The sequence below is a fragment of the Pezoporus flaviventris genome, unplaced genomic scaffold (assembly GCF_033815535.1).
Source record: "Pezoporus flaviventris isolate CSIRO_AGI_PZ_B2104156 unplaced genomic scaffold, CSIRO_AGI_Pfla_v1 ptg000015l, whole genome shotgun sequence".
Classification (NCBI taxonomy): domain Eukaryota; kingdom Metazoa; phylum Chordata; class Aves; order Psittaciformes; family Psittacidae; genus Pezoporus; species Pezoporus flaviventris.
In genome coordinates, this window is record NW_026892563.1 from 38514335 (window position 1) to 38535055 (window position 20721).

Here is a 20721-nt window from a genome sequence, read left to right on the forward strand (position 1 = left end):
ATGAAATTCTCAGCTGCACCCTGGTTGCCGTGCAGGTGGTGTTGCTCAGTCCTGTAGAATCCCCGTAGTTGGTGGTGTGTGACAGTTCACATTCCCCCACCGAGGCACCCAACAGGAAAGGAGCTGAAGCCCATATGAAAAAAGACCAGGAGCAATTTTTATCTTGGATGACAAAACGTAGAAAAGTCAGAAGAAGGTGGCTCCAATCCAATACAGTGCCTGCCTTGAATGTTTTACAATCATCGGGTATCAGCAGAGAGACACGAGTGTCCATCGGAGGGCGGCAGAGAGATAAGGCAACATACAGAAGGTGGAGGATGTGGAAGGAGGTTGGCTCCATTCCCCTCCTTTTGGGTCTCTGACCCTGTGCTTTCTCTTTCCCCCTCCTCACGTTGAAAAGAAGTCATACTTCAACACAGCAAACTTGGCAGGTGATGCTTTGCTTCCGGAGTGTTCAGTAACTCCTACAAATGCACAGGTGGTACAATCTGCAAAAGAGAAAAGTGCTAGATTTGGTTTGCTTGATTTTTCAGCTTTGCCTTTCACCTTGGCCTGTAACATTGCTGCCCTACTTCATCTCCCAGCCCAGGCGTGGGCATGTCTCTGCCTAGGACAGCCTTACCTTTTGGCTGTTACTCTGCTTTTTTTAGCTTTTCTTTTCGTGGCACCAGTAGTCTGCGAATGTAAGGCAACACCAGTAATAAGATGAAGAGCGACACGTGGCCGAAGAAATAAATAGACTTGTACACCTGGAAAGAGAAAGGCAGGGTTAAGGACCAGCAAGCAGCTCTGAGCCAGGAACATCTGAGACAGGTTGGAGGAAAAAGGGTTGGTTGCACGTGTTGTCTGTTTGTGGCTACTAAATACCTTAATCCATTTGTCCCAGGTGAAAAGGCAAAATGGCACCAGAGAGTAACTCAGAAACAGCCAGTGGTTAGCTTGCTGCAGCACGTAGAAGATGGGCCGCAAGACAGTGATAGAGGTCAAAGTGCTGAGGGTGGGACTGTCCTGTATAAGCTTTATGATCTAATTTAGAGAAAAGCAACAAAATTCTTGTCAGTTGAATGTCCTGTGCCTGTACATGCATACTCTGGGGCCAATATTATCTATTCAGCTGTGTAAAATGGATTTCAGTGAGCAGTTAGTCTAAAAAAGTAGCTGCTCAACCCTCTCCAAACAATAGTTCAAGTATTGTTCTCTCAGTACTGGGACATTTAGCAGAGGCATTCAGCTCATGTCCTCCAACCTTTCCAGCTGCCAAGCACTTCAGCTGCCCTCTACCCATATGCCAACTTCTTCCCTTCCTTTCAGCTTCTGCAACAAATGTATGGCTTACCCATGCAGAAGCCACCTACTGAACTCTCTGTAGAGAACAGAACCATCTCGTGCTTGAAAACCAATCCCAAAGTGAGCAGCTATTTTTCCTGGTTTTACTCCAAGTAAAGCCTTCGGCGTGGCAGTTCCCAGCTCACAGGGAAAGTCTCCTGCAGGCCACCCAATCCTGGTCAATCAGACAAAGCCCACCTGTCTTTCAATGATGACTATCAGCAGCTCCATCTGGAAGCACACCAGGTAGCCAGAGTGCAGCCCGTGCCAAATGGCCAGGAAGAACAGGGCCAGTGCCTGTGACAGCAGTTTGTTACCCAGGAACTTCAGACGCTTGAAGATGTAGCTAGAGTGGAAAAGAAACAAAGTGCTTCTGGTTTATTGTCTACCCTCCCCTCCCCATGTCAAGGATGCAGGGCCCAGGGGGCTGTACACCTTTGCACACCCTGTGGTGACAGAAAGAACAAGGCAGCTCCCCGTACCAGGGCAAAATGTACAGCAGCCCTTGCCTTAAAGAAATCCCAGTTCCTGGGGAGAAGTGGTTCATCCCACAATGCACCCAGAAATGAGATCTTACACTTCAGTTGTGTGTCCCGCAAGTGCTGAAACAAAACCTGGTCAAGTCGTTGCTTAAGGGAGCATCCCAAGGATACAGGATCCAGCTGGTAGAGGCAGCTCTATGGCACTTTGACCAGGCAGGCACAAGGGCTCGCTATATTCAGTCTGCCCTCCTGCTGCAGTCAACTGCTTGACTGTTATTAATGAACTGCCCTTTTAGACTGAATGAAAAGATCTAACCCGGTAAGCTGTTCCAAATGGCACAGCAGCAAAACATGGAAGAAAGAGTGGAAGAAAGGAAAACTGGCAGGTTCTTCCCCTAATGCTCCCTCTCAGCGTAGGATCTTGGTTCTGTTGACACAGCTGTTACCAAACCAGGCTAGAATGGGAATTTTGTCCTGCTCACCGGGCCACCCAAGTATTGGTGTTGATGTTGAAAGAAGCAATGGTCCCTGTGAATAAGGGTGTTGTCTCATACAGCCAGACCTTCATGTTGGCACAGGCATTCCACAAAGGCTTTCCATTCTGGTCCTTCCCATTGTACCCCAGACCAACAAGGATGCAGACACCTTCCTATGGAAAAAGATTCAAAAAGAAGGAAAACATTGTTCCCCCTCCTTTTTTAGTTTGTTTTGAAAGGCAGAGCTGGGCAGGCTCTGACTCTCACTGTGGTGAGTGGAGAGCACCACTGCAGATGGAACAAATGGTTGAAAAACTGCCTGCTTTTTAGTTTGCTTGCCTTTGCTAACTTAGAGCAAGCAAACTGACCTGCACTGATCTCCAGATACTTGGGCTATTTCCATTAGGGCTAAGTCCAAGAGCATACTAATTAGCTGCAAAAGTGTGACCTTTGTTCATTTGTCTTTTGTCTCTGGAACAACATCTAGACTCACCGTCACAAGCCAGCAAGTTACGTATTTGTAGAGTATAATTTTGCCCCAGATCAACATGTAAGCACATCGGAACCAGAAAGGCTTCTCCTGCAGAGGTGAGAGTGAAACAGAATCAAAATGAAAAATGGAGCCAAATGGCAATAACAAGACAGAGTAGATGAGATCTCTTCACTCTGTTTTAATTTGATGCGTGTGTTGAGACTGCTCTATGGACTTGGCTGCTAGGCTATGGGTTTATGCAAGTTCACACATCATTCTCCTTCCTTTGGTAACACTTGGCTGTACTGAAATAGGTACTTTGGGAAGATTCTGGGGTTACCATTAATCACTGCAGAATTCATACCTTCATTTATTCAGACTGACACAAAACCACTGATAATCTGGAGGTAGGAATGACTTGTTAAGAGTCTTCTAAGAATGTCAAAGACTGGTAAGCCTTGCAAGTTACTCTAGTGAAGTTATTTGCATGTAATGGTTAAATGGAAGATCATTAGAAGGTCACAAAATGCGTAAGGTTTCAAGAACAACAGTAGCATCTAAGATTTGTTTTCAGTTCAACACATTCCTGTCCTGCATCAAATGGAATCCAGAGGACAAGCAGTAAAGCCAAATCAGTTGTGGAAAGGCTTATCACTAGTTGATGACTTACCTTATTCTTAAATTGAAGCAAAACTAAGAAAAAAAACCCACTCTTGTAGATCCAATGCCCACAAGAGAAGCAGAATTCTTCCACACCCCAGTACTGCCAAATGAATACATACCATATAATCATCTGAGGTGAGGTATTCGTCAGAGATGTACTGGCTTGACAAGGTATATATTACTAGAAACAAGAGACCCAAACTCAGGCGCTTCAGAGCGGGCACAAAACTGAGAAAGAAAAATATGAAGGTCAAAAAAGAAAGCGATGGAAGGCAACCATCATAATTTGAAGAACAGAAGTGGAGCAGTTAGGGGAGATAGCGATAAGGGAGTCACCGTGTTCCACTGCAGCAAATGACTTCATTTGGAAGCTGGGATGCTAACATTGGCAGGTTGGGACCGAGTCTGTACTAAACATGTCAAACGGTTGGTTGACGTTCATGTCCTGGAACAATGCGAGGACATTAACCAGATTGTTATGAGCAACTTTTGAAAGACAGCCTTGTCTTAGAAATCACTTTTGATCACAGTACTTTAGTCTCCAGGTAAGAAGGCACTCTGCTGCAGGGAACATGTGGAGGATTCAGCATTCTGGGATCTTAGGAAGGTGAGGAGCTAAGTGGCTTTGTATTACCTATTGGGTCTCTGGCCTTGAACGTCAGTCATCTCACCCCTTGCCAGTTTCTGATAGTCTGTCATGGAGAACTGAGGCCCCACCATGAAGGCACCATAGAAATAGGAGAATCCCGAGACCTCCAGCAAGGTAGGAACTCCCCGGACAGCAAATTGCCGCTGCTCAGGGGTCAGGAACTCCTGCACCAAAGGGAGTGGCATTAACATCATCCTAGGGGATCTCATACTAACTCTGGATGTTAGGCTCTCAGCCTACCTCCTCAATGGTTTCAGTTCTTGCCCTCCATATATATATATATAACTTTCCACTTCGTACTTCACAACCATCCCTGTCCCCAGCCCTCTCTATCCCCACCCCCTCTAAATAGCAACGAGATCCAATGGTTGACAGCAGTTGCACAGATCTCTCTTCCTAAATAAGCTCAAAACATGGAAGGGATCTATTGACATGCATCCCTGCCAGCATGCTAAGCATTGTAAAAGCACTCTATCTGACCTATTCCAGTTCCTGACTGCAATTGCATGTATTCTCCAAAGACCTTATTGTCCTACAATTCCTACTTCTTGATGCAAGAATTCATTGTATTTAAATACTTGAAACTTCAGTTTAGGAAATTTCAGCTCAAGCTTGTTTTCTTGCAGTCAATAGCGATTCCATGGATGCTAAAATCTTGGTCAGGCCCCAACAGGAGATGAGGAATGCAGATACTTGAAGCAGGATTAAGGGACTGTAGTAAGTGTTCTGCTCTCTCCCTCACATTGTGCTTCTTCCCTCACTGCTTCATCAGCTCTAAAAACAGGGCCCTAACAAATGGTAAAGGGCAAGGATATAGTAAGGCTAAACAAAGGCAAGGAAGATGGGAACTGAGATCCAGTGCTGATGGTCTGCAAGTACACTACCCACAAGACACAAAGCATCAGGGACTGGGAATCTAAAGCAACAGTTTTGGGGGAAGGAGATGGTTGGGGTATTTGGAAGGGAGCAGAATATTCTGACATGATTGAAACAACTTTTTTCTCTCTCTAATCACTACTGTCTCTGTTTCAAATTATTTCTTTCCACTCCAGAATTCAGTGCCCTTAGACACTCACAAAGGCTCCCCTCTCAACTACGGCTTTTACCAAACAATGCATGTGGCTTGCTAACTTGCATCCTTTGAACCTGATTTGCTGACCTCTAGCTCACTGGGATGACACAGAAGAAGGGAGAAGGAATGAAGGAGAAATGGTGTCTTACCGGATCTTTTCCTCCATCATAGTAATCGATGGCCAGACCTGGAGGTGAGAAACAATTATTTGAAGGCCTGGGATGGGCTTGTTGGGCTGAACAAGCAGTCCTCCCTTCCCTGACACATGGCTTGCAGAGTACAAGAGATAGGAAGGAGGTGTCACTCACCAATCAACTTGAGCGTCAAGACACAATGTGGCATTGTCCATTTGATATCATAATGGTCTGTGGCTGTGAAATAATATCCAGCCATAAGGTATATCTGAAAGAGACCATTGTTTGGGTTAGTCAAACTAATTCCCCCAGCTGGTTTTGATCTGCCTCCACTTTTCCACCCACAGTTGCTACTGGGAAGTATAAAACTGAACAGAGGGCTCCTTTCTACAAACTGATGCAGTAAGAAAGAGAGTTTTACCATCTGAAAGAAGAACGTTGTGAAGACGGCAGTGATGGTGCGACCCATTAGTCTCAGTATGAGGAACTGGATTAGGACACACAGCAGGGAATGAAAGAACTGCATCCCTGTGGGACGGGAAAGAAAGAGAAAGAGATGAAGTAGAAACGACACAAACTGCAGCACACCCTGGGCCAGGCAGCTCTCTCTTCCCAAACTCATCTTACCAAAATTGAAGTAAGCAATTGAGAGTCCTGTGAACACATTATAGAGATGGATGAGGTAGGTATCCTTCTGGAAAAGGAAATAGCGCTGGAACAAGGCAAAAGGATATCCTGAGGAGAAAACAAAAAAGATGAAAGTGTTGTAAATGAGCATAGACAAGTATTTGTGATGGTCCAGATTACAGCTTTCTTCAACATGTTAATAGGAACATGTACTTTATGTTCATACATTATGAACCCAGGTCATGTTGTACATTTCTGATCTTGTATTTCCATACTGGGAGGTAAGATGCCATATACTCTGTATATTATAGAGACAAAAATACTTCAACAGGAACATAATTATGTCAAAGTCGACGCTGAAGTGCAAGAAATTCCAGGGGTACAGTTTCTGGCCTCATTCAATACATGAGATGGATAATGCTGAAATACATGAATCAGACACTTTAGTCTCTGATTCACTTCCAGATTCAGTGACAAACACAGTGAATGTGGCAAGAAGCTAGATTAAAAAAAAAGGTGGGAAGGATGATATTTTATGGTTAATACCATTACATTACCCTAACATTCAATCCCTGCTCTCACTTCAATGCGCTCTTACATGATGCTGACCAGAGTGCCTCAAGTGACCTCCAGTAGTGCACTCTTTCTTTTCTAACTCTCCAGCCTCAGATTTGCATCCGATTTGTGAACTCCTGGGCACACAAAGCTGTAACTAACATCCACTGGGACCAGGATGTAGTGTTTTTTTAACAATATCAAAGTCAGAAGCATTGCATACGGAGCTGCTAAGATTCATAGAAGGAATTTTTCCTTGCATTTTCTGCTGGTTGGCTCCTGCTGTATTTTAGGAATGCCTCCAGATTATTCATCTGTGGCTCTAGTGAGAAGCAAACATTTGTGAAGCACTCTGGTAGTACGGGGAGAAGTGCCATACAGAAACCCATGAGTCAAGGCAATTTTGTCGTCTAGGTGAGATTCACATAACGTGCATTAAACATTGCTACGTATGATACAATAACTATATTATGTTGTACTCTGCTCTGGAGCCAGGCTGAGAGAGCTGGGCTTGTTCAGCCTGACGAAGAGAATGCTCCTTAAGGGGAGACCTCAGAGCAGCTCCAGTGCCTAAAGGCACCAAAGGCACCTGGAGAGGAATCTTGCCAAGCACCTGTAGGGACAGGACAAGGGGGAATGGCTTTAACCTGACAGAGGGGAAGCTGAGATGAGAGCTCAGGCAGAAGCTCTTCCCTGTGAGGGTGCTGAGGCGCTGGCACAAGATGCCCACAGAAGCTGTGGCTGCTCCATCCTTGGCAGTGTTCAAGGCCAGGTTGGACAGGGCTTGGAGCAACCTGCTCTAGTGGAAGGTGTCCCTGCCCATGGCAGGGGGCTGGAACTGGATGAGCTTTATGGTTTCTTCCAACCCAAACCATTCCATGATACTGACACAAGCAGCATTGTCCATCTCATGAGTATGTGAAGTCTGTTCAGGCAATTAGCGCTCCTAAAGGCATGTATACCATGAGCTGAATTGGGATAGCAGAATCCATTTAAATTCTAGCATTTTGTAACTTACTACTGCTCTACTTTGCAAGCTTGTTGCTTTCATCTTGATTAAGAACAAAACAACAAAAAACTCTCTTATACCAACAAAAAACCCAACCAAAAAAAGAAATTAATCATATACCACAATATTGGCATCCATGCTACTTATTAGCCTAGATGAAATCTGTAGCAGTGGATAGATCTCTGCTACTTACACTCATGGAGTAATAGTAGCAGTAGGTAGTCATGTTTTATATGGAGCAGTAATAAAAGGTGATGAAATGCCCATTTTGCCAAGAAGCATTTGATGGATGGAAGGTTTCCAACAAGCAAGGCCAAATCTAGTCACTACTGTGACAGGAAACGAGAAACTCTGTCACATTATGTAAAATGCGTGTCTTGCAGTCAGGCAGCACTAACACGCTGAGGTGTGACTGGAGACATTTTAAGATCCTCTTCCTCCCTCCAAGATCCCTTGGGAGGGAGTTCCAGATTTTGGGATGTTTGGGTTCCCTTGCGGATCCCGGGTGGCAGCACACTGCTGAGCCCAGATGTGTACCTGCTGCTTCCTGAAACTGAGCTGCTGCTCCCATTTCCTCAGCCTCTTGCTACCTCTCTTTCGGTTTTCCCTGCCTCCTTGTTCCTGTTCCTTCCTGCTTTTGTGTCCCACACTGGTTTCCACGCCACAGGCTGCTTTCTTGGTCTCAGCAGCCCGCCAGCCCCACATACCATGGCCCCTCGCCTGCAGAGCCTGGCAACCTTGCTCCTGCTCATCCAGCTTGCTCTTCCCTTCTGCAACAGTGGCTCCACATTGTCCTACAAAATGCCATACCCAAACCATCCCTTTTCCTTCCTGCTATTAACTGTATTAACAGCTGCCTTTGTGAAAGTGGTAAAAAAGAATACAAAGTATTACCATCAGTCTAGATCCAAACTTAAAATACTGAGGTTTATTGTAGGAAAATGTTTACCCTGTCGATCAAGGGGGGGGAAAGAGCAGAACAGATATACAGGCAAAGCACAATTTATTGTTGTTCGTCTACATATATGGTTTTAAAATCACATTTTTCAAGGGTTTCCCACTCTCAAAAATCAGTACAAGCCAACAAAATACTCCATTTTCACCGGGTTTTGGCTCTAGCTATTTCTGTAGACAGAATTAAATTATCACTGAATACTATTTTATACCTCAGATTTCTAAAAGCCAGACATTTATTTTCTTGCATCCCCAGCTAACATTCCTACTCTTTCAAAGACCTGTCTCACTTGTCACGTGTACTCCTTTTCAGCTCTACACAGCAGATCATATCATGGCTTAGGTAATGCTTCTCTGAAGGAAAAAGAATTATGAGTCCCTGCAAATATGACAGCTACTAATGTGCAGAGCAGGTATGTTTTTAGAATGCTACCCACTACGTGGGTGCTGTTCCAGTTCCAAAGTCACAACATCAGCCTAAATTCTTCTGCAATACAGAGCAACCTGCTAGTACTCTGGACTGCAATTTAGTTCCAGGTTTGCTGCACACAACATAGTTTTCTCACTTTTACAACTGAGCCATTTGCAGATAGAAACTTTAACCCCGAATGGCAGTGGATTCTGAGTATCAGTGGCCATTCTGCTGCGGCCTGTGCCCTTTTGAACACTAATAAACTATTTATTAGATAAGGAGGTGGTCCTACCAGTAACAACAGCCGTGCTCCTGCCCAACTACAGTGCTCTTGAAGCAGCCTGGGTTAGCACAGCAGAAGCAGGAGAGCGGTTATCTCTGCCTCCTGCCAAGCTTGCTGTCACATTTGGGTATGTGAGCAGCAGAATGCCATTCTGCTTTGCTTTTGCCATTCAGAAGCAACAGGACTAAAGTTCCCTGCTCCTAGAGGGACCCTGCCCAGCAGCTCCCAGTCTGGCCAACTCCTCTTTCACAGCTCCCTCAGGCAGAGCAGACCAAGGCAGGAAACCGGCTCTCTAGAGAAAACAGAAGGTGACCCCCTGATCTGAAGTAATTCTCCTCCCCTATGCACTATGGAGGTGAAAAGCAGTCTGCATGCGGACTTGGGTTTTGCCTCTAGTTATACTTCCTGTAGAAGGGAATTATCAATTGATAGAAAAGGTACATATTAGTTGGGAGATGCTGCTGCTGATAAATCCCTGCTTCTTTTTTAACTTTTTCACAGGAACAAGAGGAGATCTCTAGTTAAGAGAACCCTGATGCTAGAAGCAAAGGACAAGGTCAGCTTCTTGGCCACAGCCATCTGGGAGAGGAATGGGTCACTGCACAGTGCCCAGGTTGTTCACACATACAACAATCTACTTGAGCAAAAGAAGTAAAGGATCAAGAGGCTGGATTAAGGAGGAGGAAAGTTCTAATTCCAAGCAAAAATAGCGCTGTCAGGTTTGCATCTTCTGGAATGGGTGATTAAGATGCCTCTCTTTTTCTGGAGATAAAGCTGCAAGTAAGAATACCATTCTTTTCATCTCGGCTCCCTTTATTTTCCCTTTTATATGTGTTAGCTCTGTTTCATCTTCAAGGGAGCAGATCAGACTATTTTTCCTCTTCTTCCTTTTGCTGATCAGTTAACTCTACCTTTGTTAACATCTAGCAGATAAATTGTGTCCGTTTTCCTGTAAGAATGCTAGAACTAAAAAGAAAGAGACAACAGGAAAAAGACATGTTGAAGTATAAGCCTTTACCTAATATTTTGACTTCAAAAGTATTCTCTTTTTCTGTCTATAATACTGCAAAACTCCCACACCTTGCTTAACACTGGGTGCATATATATGAGTATTTTAATTCGGCTCAGGAGTGCACTTTTAAAGTCCACTTATAGTGCTTTAGTTTGCATAGCACAACTGTCTCAAAGCATGTAAACAAGGCTCTCTTCAAACAAAACTGAACTGAAAATGCACTGCAGTGGGTGCTCAGTCCATATGACCAGACTGAAGCAAATCCAAAGTAAATGTCCCAAACCCATCAGGTACAGCACACAAATGAGTCTGCTCTATGGATCTGCTCCTACTGTACCATTTTACTTGCTAATGTAGACACAGTGTGTAGCATTACAGAAATCTCTATTTATTTAAGCAGCATTTGAAGGTAAGAGATTAAAAAAGGCAGCACATGAGTGCTTTGTGGTTTGGCTGGTTTAACCACGTGTTAAGATGGGACATCTCTTACCCATTAAAATCAGTTGCTTGACTCCCCTTCAGTAAGGTTCTTGCTTGGCTGAGTAGCTGGGGACTTGATTTGGGCTAAGTCCTCAGCTAGATGTAACCACAGGGAGAATTTCACTGAGCCTGAAAATCTTCAGGATGCAAAGAGCAAGAATAATCAAAGGATGTGCAAAATAAAAAGAAATAAATGGTGACAGGTAGAAGAGGGGGAGACACCACCACCTGCAAGCAAAGCAGCTGGTTTCTGGCACCTATTCAGTGTGAATATGTTAGTTTCTGCTGGTCACTGCTATGTGTGTAGATGAGGGAACGCTTCACCAGTGCTCTTCCTGGCAGATCTTGGGCAGATCAGCAGGGTCAGTTCTGGCTCAGGGCTGTGAACAGTATGTTGGCCCTCCTCCATATTATGCAGCAGAACATGCCAGGTAGCTTGCATGCCACTGTGTAATAGTATGGCCAGATAAATATCTTTAATTCTTTGGGACCATATAGCCATGCAAGAAATAAGACCAACCTAAAGTCTGAAATACACAGTGCCACGAGGCCTCCTGTATCCTTGCTTACACACTGAGCAGTGAGAGCAGAAGAGCAGCAGCACAGAAACCATCTTCTCTCCTTTGCACCACTTGGAGGGGCTCCTTCCTCTTCTCTGCCAAGAGACTAGGACAGCATTGGTTCAGATCATTTATTCCAGCAACTGGAAAGTAACTCTGCAAGTACAGAGCTGAGGCCACTGGTGACTTCCATGCTGACCTAAAGACAGTTTCCCCTGGGGGAACACTGGACCCTGGCTTACTGAAGAATGCAAGGTAGAATAAGTCTCTCAAAAGACATTTTTATAGGATCAGCAGATGTTAATGTACTAGACACACCAGGTTTTTTTTAAATGACAATTTAAATTCAAGTATTCCTGCTGTTGATAGTATTTGCCAAATTACAGTCTCATTTATTCAAAGATTGTTTATGCAAATTTTCACATACAAGAAACCTGAAGTAAATGTTTAATCTCGTATAATCTGAGTAATGGGCTCTATTCAAATTGGATTCTGCACTTCAGAATTGCAGGATGTATAAAAGGTGTCCGATTTAAATACAAAGCTGTGATTAAAATGCCTGTATTTTACTCAGCAACGTGCCCTTTAGGACTACTCTAGTTTTTGTTCTTGATTGCTCTTTCTTCATGCTTTCTCCTTCTCCCCTGTATTTGTTTCTGTTTTCATTAATGGCAGAATGTTAACAGCATTCATTTACCTCTTTTGCTTATTTCAGATCATGACTAAGTGAACACTCTTATTCTGAATCAAGCCCATTCAGACTATTTTTTCAACATCAATTTAGCTTTCTCTGGAAATCAATGTAAGAAGTTGCAAAGTCCTTTGCGATTCTGCCTCTTTCTCAGAAGGCTATTTTTACCAATTTCTGGTGATCTCCTGAACAGTGAAGCCCTAGAACAGTTGTTTCAGTCAAACTGCACAGCGGAGATAGTAAAATGCATCACAGAGGGAGAAATAAGAAACAACTTTTAAATCCATCTTTGGAACAGGGTACTGTGCTTCATCCTCATGGTCTTGTTCTGAAAGAATTCAGCAGTATTAGCTGCAGCCAACAAAAATGATTTTCTTCCTGAATCTATACAAACACCTGAAATGGAGGAAGTGAAGGAAAAGCCATACCTAATGCCACTTCCAGCTTTTAGAAATGCCTTTCATTTATACCTTATGCTATCCTACCAAATGGTCATCTGCAATAGGTGCATTACCAAAAGGCTCAAGGATTTCAAGGATTATAAACTAAACTGCAATTAAATGAACATTTCTTTGCTAGCACTGGATTAAGAAGCTCTTCTCACTCTCCTCTCATGTTGCTCTGGAGTGGTACTTGGCCCTTCCTTTTAATGTAATAATATAATGCTTTACTACCAATCCATTAAGCAGAAAAGCTGGAGTCAATCCCCTCTGCCTCAGTGGTTCAATCTACATGACTTGCATGAGTACCAAAGTACAGTGGAGGCGGTTTTGCATGCCTTTAGCCTAACTGAAGTTATGCTTTCAATTGCATATAATTAACAGATACTGGGTTATGGAGAAAGGACAGGGAAGAGTGCAGCTCTAGCCTCCTGGTTTGGTACACATTTCAGGTATGGAGGAGAAAGAGGTGTGAGTTCGTTCCCAGTCCCTGATCCCCAAACTTTTAATACAAATTAGAAAGATCCATTAAGACTTCATGCAAAATAGAAAGTGGCCTACCTCAGGAAGGGACACTGCCATCTCAGTGGCTTAGTGTCAACACTGTATGTGGAACACTTGTAACAACACACACGAATCTCACACTTGAAAAGAATCTAGTGACTGGACTGGGCATCTCTTCCTATCACTAAGGTGACAATTACCTGCTATTCATTTCAGAGAAGTGCTTTTGCTCACCCATAATACACCAAGCAGGAAACAGCCTTACAATGCCATATTCTAGCTTACTGTTAGTAAGAAGCAAGAAAGAACTTTGGGAGTATGTTTAAGGTGCATTCTGCAAAAGAATCACTCTAATGTAGGTGTCTGCTTCCTAACACCTTTTTGCATCAATACTTGTTGGACTACTCCCTTGACCGGTTCAGTTGACTAACCTGGCAATAAATTATCGTCTTTTTCTGGTTTAGGTTTCTGCCAGGCAAGAAAATTCAATCAGATTGCATTAAAGTAGAGAGAGACACAGGAGACAGGAAAGCAGGACTCTTCCCATTCAGCTGTGGAGAGCTGCTAGATTAATTTATGCTGATTTATGTGTGTGTCCTGTATATGTTCTTTACTACTTCATATGTTCTTTATAGAAGAAGTTTGGTTTAACTAATTTCTATGTTAAGTTCAACAGTTCAGTCCCCTATACCCTTGACATGAAGAATGGTTTGGTTCAGTTTGATCTTACACATCATAAATGTGTAACATCAGGCAGAAATAAGTCTGGTCCAGACCACGGTTTTGAAGTGACACAACTATTCTTACATCTCTTTTTAGAAATTATACTTGCTGGCTAGCCAAAGCAACTTGATTTTGACAGATCACACCGTACCAGCTGCACCACTTCAAATATACATTCAGGTTCAGAGGAACGTTTGAATTTCCTTTCTGCTGGTGACTACACCACCAAAATCTTCCAAAACCCGAAGTTTCACTGGGCATCTGCAGAGATGTATGTAGATAGCATGTATAAATACACTTGAAATAATGTTTTGGGAGCTATAACCTGCCTTCAGCTGCTAGCCCACACTGTAACTCTAGCCCTGCCTTAAGCGTTTTACACGTGACTGAACTATCTCACATGTAGATAAGTGTAAGCAGTGTATGTTTTGCAACACACTTCACATTGCAGGTGGAGTGCAGCACAACATCCCAGTTCTCCTGGCCACTTAGCTAGCAGGATTTGCTCACCCTACCTGGCAGTCCCTCTGATGACATGATGATGACATGCCACTCCTGCATCGCTCCTGCAGACGCTACTAATGCCTCTTGGCAGAGACGTCCCTGCACTCAGACAGGGTTGTGGAGCGTACACCCCTCTCCAGACACATGCCCATGCGGAATGCGATGCACATGAAGCACCTGTCACTCACTCAACACCATCGGCACAATTGCAAACCAAGTTCTTGTGCCCAAAACAGTGCTCACGACACAGACTCAAACCGGACTCGTTTCGCAGCAAGCCGAGTGCCAGCACCACGGCGAAGGGGCTGCTCAGATCTCAAAGCCAGGCTCCCCCCCGCCGCGGACCCCTTTCACAGGCGGCCCGCCAGGCCCGCACCCCGACTTCCTGCGGGGAAACCCACCGGCTCGCCCGCCCCGCTCCCGCTCCCCACCGGGAGAGCAGGGATGCTCCCATCAACAGCTGCTGCAAGGCACGTCCCGAACTCCCCGCCGCGCCACGGCACAACCCGGGCGCATGCACCCTCCGCCGGGGCGGGTCCGGAGCCGCGGGGGGCTCCGCGCACACGTGGCCTGGCACGACGGCGCTGACACAGCTGGGGCTTCGTGCTGGCAAGGCGCTGCTCGGCCTCAGCCCCGGCCCTACCCCGCGCAGCGTGGCGCCGCGCGGCATGGCACGGCACGGCACGGCGCTGGAGCGGCGGGGTGGCCCGGTCGAACGGCGGGCGGGTCGCCAGATCCGTCAGCCCCGGCCGCTGCACCCTCTGCCCTCCCTTACCCATCAGGATGGACACGATGAGGCGCAGCGCCTGCTCCGACGAACCCAGGGCCTCGGCCAGCTGGGCCAGGCCCCAGCCGGACCCCGCCACCGCCATCTTCTCTGCCGGCCGCCCCGCCGGCCGGTACCTCCTCGAACCCGGCAGCGGCACCAGCCACCGCGGCCCCCGCACCGCTCACAGCCTCCTCCGCGCCCATTGGCTGCGCCGGTCCGGCCACGCCCCCACGGCGCCTCCGATTGGACAGCCGGTGGCAGCGGGGCAGGGCCCTGCGCTCACTAAGGCAAAGGTTACCCCGCGAGTGGGCGGTGCCGCGGGGGCTGTCCCCGCCAGCCAATGATTGGAGGAAGCACTTCCGAGGGCGGGGCCGGATCGAGCCGGCGCGGGGCGGGGCCAGGCGGAGCCCTCCTCCCCATTGGCTGTGGCGGGACAGGAGAGAGCCAGGCAGGGAGGGGTAAGGGGCAGGGAAGGGCTGGGGTTACTCGCGGGCATGAAGAGGTCTTGTGAGCAGGGCTGGGCTGCGGCCCGGGTCTTGGCCTCGTTTCGGCCTCAGGCTCGGCGCAGGTGCTCGGCCGTGGCAGGCTGCTGAACCTCCCCACTGCTGCTGGGTCCCGCCGTCCCAGTGGCTCCTGGAAGATAGACTGTGAGTGCTTGACCCGGGGAAGAGCTGCTCCCCCGTGCCGGGCTTCGCAGCAGCAGCCCTCTCTCAGCCTGTCCCTGTGGTACTGTAGGCACCAGGCGGCTCTGCCAGCACAGCCTTCCTGTAGCTCACCTGTCTGGAGGACCTTGTCCCAGGTGTGTCCCTTCACGCAGATGTCCATGAGTGTGCCTCGTGTTCTCCTCGGCAAAAGATTCAGGTGCGGTGGACGTGATCCTCTTACCCTTGTTTGTGTTACCATTTTGCTGCCACGTCATGCTAATGGGCAGTATTGCCCAAACTGAGCTGAAGGGGTGAACGTGGACTCACGAAGGTTCATATGAAAAGGGACCTCCGAGGTCTCTGATCCAACCCCCTCCTCACAAGCAGGACTCCAAAGCTGGGGCAAGTTGCTCACTGCATTGCCCAAGCAATTGGTGTTATGTTTTCATGGATGAAGAGCTCCCAGCCTTCCTGGACACCTGAGCCAGTGCTGAATTATGCTTTGGGAGAAGTATTTTTGTCCAGATTATATTCTGAATTCTCTCTGTTGCAAGTTAGCCCATTGCCTCTTGTCTCAGGGAAAGTCTGACTCCATCCTCTTTATAATCACTGTATTAGATCCCATTCTTTGTCAAATTTGACTGGGAGAGGGACTGGCTGGCAATATGCCAATCTAGACCTCATTTACTTAGGAGACAAGGTTGAAAACCTTCCCTCCCCTTGCCTTTCTCTTTTCCAGGCTAAACAAATCCAGATTCCTCAGTATCCGCATTGGTCACCTCTCCAGTGATCCTGCACTGGGCTTTTTCCAGTCTGTTCACAGCTCTTCTGTGCTGGGGAGCCCAAAATGAACACAGGGTTATCAAACACAACTTTATCTGTGCCATACAGAGGGAAATAATCTCTACTCTCCACCTGTTCACCGTGCTGTCATTCGTGCAACCCTGTGTATACTGTTGGCTTTCACTGCTGCACAAGTGCATCATGGGCTGGTATGCCAGGATCTTGTGCTGCTCCTTTGCCTTTGTCTTCCAGCCTGTGCTGGTGCATTAGCCTTAGGTGTAGCTCTGACCATGAGATTATGGTGTAGCTCACCTGCTGGGAACAGGCCTTGGTGGGCATGGGTTTCACTTTAAATGATGACATATTTTTTCTTCTGTTTTCCTTTCCCTGCGCTACACTGGTGAAGGCACAGATCCAGAGAAGAAGAGGAAATAGTCTTGAAAGAGCAGTTTAATGCACATTGGGCAGTGCCACAAAAGAGGGAGAGAGTGTAGAGAGTAGACTAGATAAGGAAGAAAAAGAGTGAAGGAATGGTTTGACAGAAACCTCACAAAGCTCAGAAAAACGAAACGTGGCTTAACATAGGACTGAGGAAGAACTGAGCCAGAGTCGCTTCAGAGCTCCACAGTGAAAGAGCAAGAAGCAGTGGCTTCAAGCTGCCATGAAGGAAGTTTCAATTGGACTGAGGGGTGGTTCACCATGGGAACACATATTTAGACAGGCTGGAAATCTTCAACCTTGGAGATACTCAGAAGATGCTTAGACAAGACCCCAGGGCTCACAGAAGGTGAGGAAAATGGAAATGGAGAATAATCGATGCAGTAAGGAAGTGCGTGAAGAAGGGACTTTAACCTTGACCTCCAGAAATCCCCTGAAGGCAGTGGAATATATGTATAAAGTATGGCAGGCCAGTGGTTAGTAGGGGTTTAAAAACTCTCATGGATAGCTGACTCCATCAGGTTGGTCTTTACAAAGAAGTTACTGTATTTGTTCACCCTCACTGGTCAGTGTTTGCCAAGCTTTTTGCAAAGTCCAAGGACAGGCTGAATATCAGTCTCTCATTTCAATGTTTAATTGGGTATTTATGGTGTTTAGGCCATAAATAAAAAATTCCCTAAGTAGATAAAATAAATTTCCTAAGTAAATGAGGCCTACGTGAGCATGCTGACTCTCTGTCCCTCCCCTGGCCATGTTTGACTGGGAAGGGGCATCTCAAACTGTTATGTTTTTAGAAGTTTTATGAAAATGGAGGGCCAGATTGGAGAGAGAGGCCTGTTAGCATCACCACAGAAGGAATGCACTCCATAATCAAGCTTCCTCCCCTGTTTGATACAATTAAATTATCCCACAGACTCAATGCTTCTGGGGTTATAAGCTCTTAAAGTCTCTATCCTGCTACATTATGCGGTTGTCTGACGAGATCATTGTTATCATTTTATTAAAAGTCCACAAATGAGAACACTAATGTAAGAAAGATCCACTGAGGACATGTTAGATATAGATACAGCTTCTGACTCACCAAGACTCTATGCTTTAGATAGCCAAAAATGGGAGGATATACAAGGGAAATATCACCATATGCTTTCCTCCTTCCTTAAACTTCCACATCTGGCTTTCCCTCCCCTCATTCTTCCCCTTCCCTTCTCATCCTCTTTCTATGAAAACTCAGATTATGCCTGGAGAATTACTTAGATTCTGTGGCCTTGCTTGGAAGGTCAGACTGCAATGTGGCACCAACCACACCACTCTTCGCTGTGGCCACTGGTACTCTTGTTGGGCTTGCACAAGGGTTTAGCTTCCCTCATGCACCGGTACATCTCTTGCCCAAGCAGACGTCTGTCCCCTCACCGATGCTGACTCCTGGAGTCGGGTTCTGGAGGCCACATTTGTAGCAGCAAAAATGGCTTTGGACCCCAGTCTCTTTCAAGTGGTGTCCTCCTGTAGACCTTCTGCAGTCTGTCTACACTTCTGACTCAAGACTGCAGAAAAAGAGGTTGCTGGGTTGGATGAAATTCTGGTGTCGGTCCTCTGTGTTCCAGAACACTCAGGAAACAAACCTTTGACACATTCCTTTTGTGCAAAGAGTAACTTGTTTAGACTTACTTCATTCTGTAATTTACTATTGTCAGAGAAGGGTTTCAGAACTAGCATCTGCTCCTGAGATTGCCAATGCGAGTTTCTGTTTTCAGTTGCTTGAAATGTTGCTGTATTTCATTTATTTGGATTAAATACTAGATCAGAACATAGTAGCTTGTTTTGAGACTCAGATCATGATGAGTACCTTTATTTTTCAGTATTGCTATTTGTTTAATAATCAGGGCAGTGCAATGCTTGGGAGGAGGAGGTGTAACTAAAAATCTTTATTTACTGTCCTGAAGATACACTGAGCTTTCATGGCACTACAGAGTTATAAGTGTGAAACTTGAAGTTCACATGAGCTCAGTGTGGCAATATGGGGATGTAGCTGCTGTTTGCTTCTGCAAATTCATTTTTATTGACTGTGTTCAAGTGGTTCGTGCAGCTTTCCCACAGACCTCAAATGGTTCTTCAAGAGCCCTTGTCAGACTTTCCTTCCAGGGCCATGTCTTCTGCAGCTGAGGACCTGAAAGATGAATCTTGTGCCTTTCTGGGCACAGTTTCCAACTGGCAGGCACCATTCAATCCTGATTGAAATGGCCACAGAAGAGGAGCAGGCTACTAGGGGCAAGAGAATGGGTAGCACTGCAGTTTAGGGTTGAACTCTGAGGGGGAGGAGTAAGATACCGGAAAAGCAAGAGTCTGAATAAAACGAAATCTGACTCAAGTCTGCAGCTGGGAATCACTGTGTCAAGTGAAGAGCACAGAGAGGATGTGGAGAGAAATAACCATGAGCAAGAGATAGAGTACAGGAGGAGAAGGTGACTGCTTGGGATAACAAGCAGGGAAACGTGAATATAAACTTTTCATTAGGAGGATGAATAGGAGGCCTTGGAGCCAGTAGGAAGCAAAGACCTGAGAGAACTGGAAAAACGGGGACTCGGTGGAGGTTGGATACGCTGTGAGAATGGTTTGCTTGAAAATAATCCCTTCTCCACCTTGTGTGGCAATCACTGCGCAAAGACACGGGTGTCAGAACCTGTTTGTCAGACCTCGCTGGCGCCGTTCGCCAGGGTTAGGGAGCTGCAGCTCAGCACGCTGACACCGTTTTGCTGCCTGAAGCAGCCCCCGGCCCCCGCCGGTCTCTGCTGCCGCCTCTCGGTGCCGCCGGGTGCCGGTCACCGCTCCGTGGTTTGGAGTAAGCCTCAGTCTCTCTAGGGACGTTTTACTCTGCGGAAACTCGGAACCATTCCTCTTCAGGCACTGGTTCACTGCTGGTGAAGCCGTGTGTGTGGTGCAGAAGGACATCCCTAGGAAGGTCATGGGGAGATCCCACACCAGTTATTCCACGGTGGGATGCCTCCAGTCAGAGCCCCTGACTGGGGTTTCTGTTTTGTATGAAGGATGGTTCATCACCTGTGCAGGCATTGTCTGTGCATAACAGTTGTGGCCGCTTGAAGCTAAATGAGGGATGTAGGGGAGGGGAGTCCAGAAGGCAGTAGGGCCTCTCTGTATGGTACAGTGCACACAGAGCCGAGTGGTCCCAAGTCCCTGTTTTCTGTGGGAGGCTGTGGGAGCTTTGCATTTAGACTTGGTGCTGGAAAGAGTAAAAGAGGACAACAGCTTCTGGTGAGATTCCCGTAGTAGAGGATGCGGAGGTGGAAACTGGTGGGTTAGACCAAGCAGATCTCAGCCAGTGCACAGGAAGGGTTTTTATTCCCATGCTTACCAAAGGCTCTGAATTTAACTACTGGCAACACATCCAGCCTGGATCACGTGAGTGAGGCAGGAAATGTGGTGTGGAAGAAATCCACTAAATCCTTTTATTGGCAAAAAGGGAAACAGGTAAATTACTGCCAAGGTCTTGGGAAATCACAGAATCATAGGATCACAGAATGGTTTGGGTTGGAAAGGACCTTAAAGCTCATCAAATTCCAACCCCTTGCCATGGCCAGGGACACCTTCCACTAGAGTAGGTTGCCCCAAGCCCCATTCAACCTGGCCTTGAACACTGCCAGGGATGGGGCAGCCACAGCTTCTCTGGGTAGATGCAGGATATTTTACTGGCTGCTTACATATCCTTGATTCCCTCCTGATGGATTTCACTTAGATAATGTTATGTTTTCTCTTTTGATATTTCCTCACTTTGTTTTATGCACTGACTCAGTGTTTCCAGATGGGAAAGTATGGCTTTTCTTAAGAACTTGGGAAAAGCTTTCTTTCCCTCCCAGCTTCCTGGGGGAAGACAAGCCAGTCGAGCCTGTTTTAGATGGTAATGTTGTGAAAACTGGAACACTGCTGCTCTTCATGACATCTGGCAGGAAGGTTACAGCTACACAGCTCTGAGTCATCTGAAGAAGAGGTTTGTCTGCTGCAATTTGGGAAGAATAGTATGTGGTTGTGTAATTTAGGAATTTAACA

The 20721-nt window shown here is 46.3% G+C and overlaps 1 protein-coding gene and 1 long non-coding RNA gene across 2 annotated transcripts; both read right to left on the reverse strand.

Moving 5' to 3' along the window:
- Window positions 1-138: 138 nt before the first annotated feature.
- Window positions 139-15000, reverse strand: LPCAT3 (lysophosphatidylcholine acyltransferase 3). The gene is given in 14 exon segments (XM_061454163.1): window positions 139-488; window positions 623-749; window positions 868-1026; window positions 1525-1672; window positions 2291-2457; window positions 2778-2864; window positions 3539-3647; window positions 4054-4232; window positions 5290-5327; window positions 5449-5542; window positions 5696-5802; window positions 5902-6009; window positions 14804-14957; window positions 14959-15000. Coding segments are annotated over 13 exon segments (1509 nt in total). The 3' UTR covers window positions 139-488; window positions 623-632.
- On the reverse strand, window positions 8374-11320 carry LOC133269630 (uncharacterized). The gene is made up of 2 exons (XR_009743509.1): window positions 10617-11320; window positions 8374-10080 (listed from the first exon to the last, which is right to left on the reverse strand). It is a non-coding gene; the product is annotated as an uncharacterized LOC133269630 (long non-coding RNA).
- Window positions 15001-20721: the final 5721 nt, after the last annotated feature.